This window comes from Ursus americanus, chromosome 1, assembly GCF_024610735.1.
Source record: "Ursus americanus isolate L20-20 chromosome 1, mUrsAme1.1.p, whole genome shotgun sequence".
Classification (NCBI taxonomy): domain Eukaryota; kingdom Metazoa; phylum Chordata; class Mammalia; order Carnivora; family Ursidae; genus Ursus; species Ursus americanus.
Window position 1 is genome coordinate 106,979,455 of NC_142127.1, and position 9,392 is coordinate 106,988,846.

The following is a 9,392-nucleotide window of genomic DNA, read 5'->3' on the forward strand; positions in this document are numbered from 1 at the left end:
TTCCATGGAGGCTGAGGAGGCGAGCGTGTGGCTGCTGAAGTGCGCTTCGTGCTGGCAGGACCGCGGAGGCCAGCAGGGGCCCGGGGCCCTCCACGGCTGTCTCTTCGGCCACTATGGCCACGTGAGCAGACCTGGCCTGAGGCAGCCGCAGCAGGGTCAGAAAGAAGGGAATGAGTTTAGGAGAAACGTCAACGGTGAATCAGCAGAAATCAGTGACCTAGGGAGGGAGAGGCGAAGGTCACGGGCAGGAAGACATGTGAGGCTGAGCAGGAAACAGCAGAGAGGTTGGAAGCTTCCTTGATAGCCTCCCCTTCACCAGCTCATCACAGCTCCCAGAAACCAGCATGGACAGGCCCCAGATACGTCGTGTGCAGCCCGGAATAAGTGACCCTGTGGACACCCATATAAAGTGTATGAACAATAACAATACCTCTGTCCTTCATTTCTGCAAAGAGAAATACCGGAAGGGATAACCTGCATGAACGGTCCCGGTGGGACCTGGGGGGCGCCAGCTGCGACTTCTTCTAGGGTGTCTGTTTGCGTAGTCTACTTTTGAGAATGCTTTGCAGTTTGTTAATGTTTCACACCCTGGCCCGCAGCTGAGGGCACTTGCCGCAGACAAGTGGGCACAGACTCAGCGCTGTTTCCCTGGACAACGGAGGCGGAAATCGGGGCTGGTACTCCCGGGGGCTGAAATGTTCTGGGCAAGTGCGCAGCAGGGAGATTGCTGCACAGGGACGGAGCCCTAGCGATAAGCCTGGGGCTTCCTTAGCCAACAAATCAGCTGCACGTATGTGTCCCAGCAGCGGACAGCTGTGGGGACTCGAGGCCAGGTGGAGATTCCAAACACCACGAGGCCGTGGAGGCACTGGCGTTCCGACCTGCCAGAGCAGAGGGATGATGCCAAACACCCCAGAAACTCCATTGACACCCCGGCACAGCCATCCGTCAGGGGCGGATAAAGCACTCTCCCAGAGCCTGTGACCAAGCCTCCACAGGACCAAGAGGCTCTGCCAGACCCACGCTTGTTAAGGGAGGATGGCAAAACTCAGACTCTGTGAGCAGCGTTGCATCCACAGTATTCAGTGTGCAAAGAAGCAGGAGAATGTGACCCGTAACGAGGAGAAAAAAATCTCAGTAAAAGGCACGGGAGGCAATTGGTAACATGTCCCCCTCGCCCAGGTCCTAGCATCCATGAGTGTGTGCGGGCCTCACTGACTCGTTTCTAACAAACAAAATACAGCAGAAGCAACAGGACTTCACCTCCCTGATTGGGTTATGAAAAGACCGGCCTCTGTCACGGAGGCTCTTTCTGCCTCTCTCTCTTGAGTCCCTACCATTATATGAAGTAGTAGACACCTCTTTTGACACCAGCAGCAACAAGGCACACCTTCCCTTTATTGAAATGTCCTACTGATTTTCAAAAAATAAGTGATTTTGACATTCTACGAGTGGTGTATGAAATGTAACTTGAGAATTCTCCCACACCTCTAAGATGTTACTGAGTTTGGGGGAAATTAAGTGTATGTTTTCTATATAAATATCAGCCCAAAAACCATCATAAGGCAGAGAAATACGTCCTGTGAAGTTTGAGTCTTGATAACCATGAGAAGTCTACAAGGAAAATGTCAGATGGGACACATTCTGTAGCATAATTCCAGTAGTGGATTCAGGCAACGCTTGTCACTGGAGAGCTGGATGTCTGCTGTGTGTCACCCCACATAGAATTTGCTAACTGAAAGAGGGAAATGTGCTCCCCAGCTTACCAACGTGATCAAACTTACCATCCCTGATAGTGGGACAACCTGATGCTATATGTCCCCTGATTTGACTCATCTATAAAGCATACTTGCCAAAAATGTTTAATCTGCTCTAACCGAGCATTTAGACCTAACTTCAAATTTGCAGGAGATATGGAGGCTAGAAGAACAAGCTAAATGACACCACAACACAAGTGGATAAATCCAGAATGAGCAGCATTTTACAAGGCAGTTTTAACTGGGTTTCTTTAAAAAGTCAATTTCATTTAACAGAAGAAAATTGTGAGTACAAGGTGGGAAATCTTTTGGATTAAAAGAGACTAACAATTGTACCTTCTGAGGAGATACTCTAGGAAGGGAAGGGTCCCACCCCAGCCCTGCTCCTTTACATCCCTGTTGTGAAGAACTTAAAAGGAGAAACATGAAGGCGATCAGTTTTCCCCTCATGAGTGTAACATCGTTCCCCCGCCCAGGGCTCAGGAGACCCTGGAATGTGTATGGAAACAATGCAAGTGAATGGTTTTGTGTTCCATTTTGGAAAAATACAGAGATAAGACTCTAAGAATTATCTGTATCAAAGACATCCGTGTTCCACCAGTGGTGATAAAACTTCCAGTTCCGCACTCACTGAATCTTGGAGAAAACTGCCCTGAGGCTGGGCTGTGGCTCGTCCTAAGTGATGAGATCTGGAGTTTATAGAGATAGCCCCCCACCACAGACGAGTGACGGGCAGGTATTAGTGCTGCTGTGTGGCAGATAGGAACAAAGCCAGATAGTGAAACCCAGGAGGACACAGGCACGCCACGGCCCCTGTGCCAGAGCGGATGCCGGCGTCAGCCACCATGATGGCGGGAATATGTTTTTAAGCAGACTATGCCACAAAAAAACATGTTTTTTCCAAACAGTGTCTTACTGCGGCTTGTTAGGTGAGTATACTTGTTGTGTGTTCTAAGGTAAAAGCAAGGAGGTACAGGCACCATTTAGTGATTGTGCACTTCAGTGCGCTCCTTGTCTTAACTGACCTCCCCAGCACAGCCACGGCATCTCACTTTGCACTTGGCCATGGGAGCAGCTCAAGTTGTACAAGTGGATAGTCTTATGCTTGATAGAACAGCACTTAAGAATCTGTCCTAAAAGAGTTCTCCGGTATCCCTTTCCAGGGGAGGTGCTCGCTCACGCTGACAACAGAGCCTTCTCCATGTCAGAGCCCTCGTGACATGGGCTTTGGTCCCTCCACAAGGGCCAAGACCTGGGTTCTGGAAATCTAGCTCTCCCAAAGCAGGTGGCACAGTAGGCCCACAAGAAGTTCTATGAAAATAGGGTTCCTTAAATAGGTGGGTCTGGACGTATGCGTCATCGCAGAAAGTTATTCAAGACAGTTGTCTGGCCGTGGCTGTGGAACTGGTCACAGACTCGCCCTCTGGCCATGACCAAGTACAAAGATGGTTTGGCTCTACTTGGGCAGCGCATAGGCTGCCAGCGCCCCTGGGAGAGTGTGGCAGTTCGGTTGAGCTGAAGAAGCAGAGATCAAAGCTTACGGCAAGACACGGCACTGGAGAGGGGGTAGCTGTGCAGAGAAGGGGCCCCAGAAGTCTGTGTGGGGATCCCCTGCCAGCCCATGGCGGAGGGCTGAGCAGTCTGGGCACAAGGCCACCCCCCTCAAGGCTCACCCAGTAGTGCCGCTGAGGGTGGGTGCGGCTCAGCCCTGCCCAAGTAGAGGGATCTTGCCAACACTCTTGGCTCCCAGCTAGACTCCAGAAAGGCCATTCCTGAGGGTAAGGATCACAGGCTCAGATTGGACCCACTTCAAACCCACCCTAATAAAGTCTGAAGTCGGGCTTCAAAAATATCTCCAGAGCAGGTGGAGTTTGGAGGTTGGTCCCCAGCGAGTTAAGGGGGCCCTGACAACGTGTGACACGAAGCCCACGCAGCCCGAAGCTGATCAGTGAGTAATTGAGTTGCTTTGTTAGAACAAAAAATCAACGCTGTTCAAAGAATCCAGTCTCTATAGCATATTATCCACAATGTCTAGTGTTCGATCCAAAATCACTAGATATGTAAATAAGAAAAAACTAGATATGCTTAAGAAAAAGTAGTGGTGAAAAACCAAACCATCGCTGTTTAGTACAGATTTATCTCTGGGTGGGCCTGGAGGTGGGCTGTGTTGTTCTCGTTACCACCTCCCGACTCTTCCTCCTCCTCCCTAAAGACCTCCCAGCGCACGGCCCCTGTGGCCTCAGCCCCTCCCTCCCTTGATGTCAGAACCCCACTCGCGCTCCAGCACCGCTCCGGCCACACGTAGTCCTTGTTTCAGTGTCCGTGTAGAAGGGTCCCCAGGGATCTGGCATCACGCTGCCTTCACCTCCTCACCCTCAGGTGAGCCCATCCTACCTACCCCCCCAGTGCCTTCCTGCCTTTGGGTCCGAGCTCAGTCACTCTTCTCCGGGTCCATTTCCTCTGCCCTCAGCGGCGGTCCTGGCTGAAGAGAGACCCCACACTCCCAGCCTCCCTCACAGCGGATGAAGCAGTCCTCTGAGGCCACATCCTCTTCACTCAGGGTCACCCCGCCAGCAGCGCCCCTGCCCCAGCCCCACAAAGTCTTTTCCACCCACATAGGAGCATGCTGCAGCACCTCCCACCCTAAAAGCCCTCCACGGCCCTTGGCCAGGACCCCGCCTCCCTCTGCTATCTCTGCCCTCTTTGCAGCCAGCCTCGTCACCTGGGTGTGTCTGCTGTGCCCTCACCCCCGCACTCTCTCAGACACGGTCCAGCAAGCGCTTCCCGTTGCCTAGAAGTGGCGTGCACCCCAGCCAGCAGCAGGGCCCAACAGCCAGGCTCATCCCAGGGGCCGGTGCCTTGCTCCGCTGCCCAGGGAACATCGGGACTAGCTCTCCCCCAGCGGACACAGAGCCAGATGCCGTGTCCCTTGCACCCCTCACCTGACATTGACCTCAGTAGACCTCCCCAGTGCGGGATCACTTCTCCCTGAAACACGTTCTTCATGTGGCTTCCAGGATATCAGTCTCTTGGTTCCGCCTTCACCTTGGTCGTGCGTCCGTCTTCTTTGCTGGTTCTCCTTGGTTGGTTTCCTCCCACCAGTCTCTAGAGTGCCCACAGTTCAGCCTTGTACTCTCTCTCTCTTCTCTTTTCCTAATGAGCCTCTCCCATCTAAATAAGTACCCATGTGTGCTCCCAGCACGGGGTGTTGTTGGCTGACTGTCTGCCACCCAAACACAGCGGCACGTCCTGCCCTGAGCCCAGGAGCCTCCCTCCCCAAGCCCTCCTCTGCTTGGTTCAACATCAGTAAAAGTGGACTCCAGCCTCCCAGTTCTTGAGGCCAAAACTCTTGGAATCTTCCTTTATTTCTCCTTTTCTCTTAGACATCACACACAAGCCTTCTCCCTTCTACCCGGAATCTAGCCTCTGCCCTGTGCCGCTACCCCCGTGGCCCCAGCGCCGTCCTCCCTGACGTGCACCCCACAGCACGCGCCACACAACAGTGATCCTTTTACAGTCCACACCTTCCAAGGGCTGCACTCTCACCTCGGAGTGAAAGTCGGAGTCCCGCAAAGTCCCCACAATCTGCCCACCTTCACCACAGCCACCTCGTGTCCTCAGCTGCCCCCCCCTCGGTCACAGACACAGCCTGGTGCATGGCGGCTTCTCACACATCCATCCAGGTGCTGAGCGGCCATGTGCCAAACCCAGGGCAGCGGCACAGAATTCCATGCTGACTGATGTGATCTCAGAGCACTGAGACTGGGAAAATCTTTCAAGGAGCCTTCGTCCAGCCCGTCGAGGGCTTGAACTCCTCTCTGGCGTTCCTGCCGAGGGGCCATACGTGGGTTCCTGGAGTGGCTCCACTTTCTTCTCGTTGCAAGCTCATTGCCCAAGTGTGGGCAGCTCTTGTCATCACTGCTCTGTAAGTGGAGTTGAAATGGGCCACCCCGTGGCCTCTGCCCCCATAAGTTCACAGAGGACAGGTCTGTCCCTTGGGAGGGGCCCCTGCTCTCTGCCTCTGTGCGTGTGGGAGGGCCCCGGGGCCACCATCTGTCCACGTGTGATTTCTAGAACCGGCACGATGGGACCTGGGGGATCAGACCAGCAGGTACGAAGCTGGTGTGGCACGCCCTCGGTAGTGATGCCTACGCTCCCAGCAGCTCTTCAGCTTGCCCTTTATTTGAAGTTCCTGTCATCCAAAACCCTTGTGAGCAGACGGGCTGGAGCCAACTTAACGCTGGCTTGTCGGGGGCAGCTTTGCGCCTCATCCCAGCTCTGCTCTCGGGGACGTGGTGTCGGTGGCGTGAAATCAGCCGCCGCGGGGTGTCTGCACCACAGACATTGGCAGGCGGTACCAGTCAGGGCTTTTCGGTTTTCCCGGGAGCTGGTTGCTGAACGTGTACGTGCGCGGCCCCTCCCACACGCGCCGGCCCGAGCCCTCGCCTCCACCTCCACCCAGGCCCTCGAGCGCCTTCATCTGTTTTCACGTGTCCCTCTGCGCCCCCTGCCCTGCCCCCCGTGGAGGAGCCATGACCAACCCCAGGATAGGTGTGGACCGAGCGTCAGAGGCACGTGCTGCGACGGGCACTGTGAAGCCAGAGGCCTGCCATGCCCTCGTCTTGACCGTGGTTTAAAAAGTCAGAGAACTCTTCCCGGCTCGGGCCGGTCCCCTCCAGGTGGCCTTGGTGGTCAGGAGGGTGGACCCTAACCTGCTTTGAGCCGTACAACTCAGACCTCTGAGCCCCTCGTGCAGCTTTGTATACTGGGGACATCACATGGGCAGGGGGAGATCAGTGGTGGCGGGGCATTTCCCTCACAGACACCAGCAGTGGGGATCCTAGCAGGACAGGCTACAGGCAACTTAACTTACGGGACCGATAGACATTTAGTTGGCGTGGCCTCTGCCCTGCTGGCCGTGTTACGGTCAGAGCACATCGTCAAGCCTTGGGAACAAGAACAAGTTGGTTTGTAGAAAGTACAGTCGAACCTGCTTTCCCACTTTGCCTGGAGACGCGGCGGGGCTCGCAAGCAGTGTTGCTTTGTCTTTTCTCTGCTAATCTTAACTCGGATTAGCCCATTTGGTGATGTGGCCCAAATTCTCGGCGTGAGTGAGAGTGTTCCCCTTGGGCGCTGCTGAAAGGCGGCCAGGAGGTGACAGAGGGCTCCCTGAGGTGCCGGGGAAGACACCACGCTGTCTTCCGAGTGGGGAGGACTGGACCGCGTCGGTGGCCTCGAACTCAGATGTGGGGGTGGGGGGCTGGAGGCTGTTCTGTCCTAGAAGCTTTCCTAACGTGTATGCGTCTCCTCCCAGATGAACGACAATCTCCTCGAGAGCTGGAGCGACCTCGATGAGCTGAAAGCAGCTAAGAGCCTGGAGACGGTGTACCTGGAGCGCAACCCCCTGCAGAAGGACCCCCAGTACAGGCGGAAGATCATGCTGGCCCTGCCCACCGTGCGGCAGATCGATGCCACCTTCGTCAGGTTCTGAGTCCTCGGGGCTCCTGCCGGCCCTGTCTCCACAGGAACTTCCCAGCCACGGTTTTTACCCACCCGTCGCTCCTGAAGCCGGCACGCCCGCAGCAGTCACAAACCCAATGGCAATAAAAAGGCACTGAGTGATAATCGCCGTGTGTGACGCCCGCGCCGCTTCGGGACGCCGTGGCCCGTATGCCGCCACCGGGTGTTGTGCCCGTGGCGCTCCTGCCACGTCTGTTTCCTCCTTCTGTCAGGGAGGCCTCGACCCTCCTGAGAAGGGCGGGCCAGTGGGAGTGAGGGCGCTGCCCCGGGTGGGGCACTCGGGGCCGGCCTGGCAGCCCAGAGCGGTTTGGTCTTACAGACCAGGTGACGCCAGGGTTTTTCTAAGCCTGCGTGTTTCAGAACCAACCCGTGGGCATAGGATCGCGCAGTCCCGTGTGCTGCAACCCCCTGGGCTCCTTGACAGCCATGGCCGTGCGCCAGGCCCCTTGCCGACCGAGGCCGGGCCGTCCATCCGGGCCGTCCATCCAGCCGGGCCACAGCTCTCCGAGGGTAGGGCGGCCCGTGAGCGCGAGAGGGGCGGCTTCCTGAGGGCCCGGCTGCGCGGAGCTGCCGACAGAGCGCGGACCCCGCCGAGGCTCTGCGCAAGACCTGCTCCAAAGAGCTTGTCTCCTGACCGCTTCCAGTGTCGCTTCCCAGTCTCACCCCGTCCTCGTGCCAGCTTCTTAGAAGAGTTACATCGACAGTCACCCGGGTCTGAATTTAATGCTACAGGACCTCATCCGCTCTTGGGGTCTCAGATTTCCCTTCTGCAGAAAGAGGACTGAATCAAGTGGTCACCGGAGGTCCCTTCTCCAAGACTGTAGAGTGCCACCGTCCAGTACAGGCACCGCTCCCCACCCCGTGTGGCTGCTTTAATTCAAATTTAAATGTGTTAAAATGAAATAAAACATTCACTCCCTCGGCTGCACTTGCCACGTTCCAGGTGCTCAGTAGCCACATCTTGCCGGGGCTGCCCTTCCTCCTCCACCCTCATGAGCAGCCCAAGCAGGTCAGAGGTGCCCGGGCGGCCAGATGACCCCTGCCAGGAGTTGTAGATGTGGCCGTAGTCGGCCTGAAGTTTAAGCTCACGTCCAGTTCCCGAGTCTAATCTCCATGAAAATTAACCATGTGGCCGGAAGCCAGGAGCAGCTGCCTACGGAGAGCAGATGCTGCACAAGGGGGGGGGGGGGTTGGTGCCGGCCCTGAAAGGGCCTTAGTGTGACCGCCCTGGAGGCCACAGAAGAAAGTTAAGGCACAAGGATCAGGACTGGAGTGCCCTTGCTGACAGCGTTGTTCCCAGGAGCCCTGCCCCCACCCCCAGCACGAGGTGCAGACCCTCGGGAGCCCAGCGCCACTCCCGGCAGGGGTGCGGGGGTGACGGGCCTGCGGAGCCCTCTGCGAAGCTGGGGCGGCGTTCTGGCCCTGGCACGGGACGTGCCCCGAAAAGACAGTGTGTGACGTCAGCCATGAGGTCATCGCTTTTTAATCTGGGAGGCAGAGCGTGGCCGGTGACGGCAGAGACGGTGCCCGCGCTCACCGTGGCGAGGACTAGGAAAGGGGGCGATAGCTTATAAACTGCGCACGGGAGGCCGTAGTCCGACCGTCGCCGCTAACTGAACAGGTGTTTCCTCGCAGGTAGCAAAAGAAACCCGAAGAGCCTCGAGCAAGCAGGACAGTGGGAGAAGGCCTCCCCAGGCCCGCCCTCGTGGGGATGGGACGGAGACGCTTGGCCAGGGCATCTGTGCCTTCACAGACCAGGAAACTTCGGGGGTGGAGGGGGCGGGACAGCGTGTGCTGAACCCAGCACTGTCCTAGCCGTGTGCCATCTGCATGTTTGAGGGGCTCATTGAGCCCTAAACCCACACTGAACCTTGAACCACTTTGGACAAGAGGCAGTTTCCTGCTGGATCCCGAAGGCTGCAGACCGGGTTGGAGGGACACCGGGCGCCAGGCAGGGCTGGGCAGGACGTCCCTGCAGCGCCAAGTCCGGGGGGTCTGAAACCCCGGTGTGAATGGGAACATCGGAGGAGGGGCTGTGGGCTCCCCAAAGCAGGACCGCGAGATCGGCCTCTGGTGGGTTCATTAGACAGAAGTGCAATTCCTGCAGCGCACGGG

At 56.8% G+C, this 9,392-nt stretch overlaps 1 protein-coding gene across 4 annotated transcripts in view; it reads left to right on the plus strand.

The window, feature by feature from the left end:
* PPP1R7 (protein phosphatase 1 regulatory subunit 7) overlaps nucleotides 1–8,205 on the plus strand; it is a 29,249-nt gene extending 21,044 nt beyond the window's left edge. For all 4 annotated transcript variants that reach the window (XM_045795888.2, XM_045795884.2, XM_045795885.2 and 1 more), the window contains one exon: nucleotides 7,072–8,205. In XM_045795888.2, the coding sequence (XP_045651844.1) occupies nucleotides 7,072–7,248 (177 nt within the window). In that variant the 3' untranslated portion in view covers nucleotides 7,249–8,205. The remainder of the gene's footprint in view (nucleotides 1–7,071) is intronic.
* Nucleotides 8,206–9,392: the final 1,187 nt, after the last annotated feature.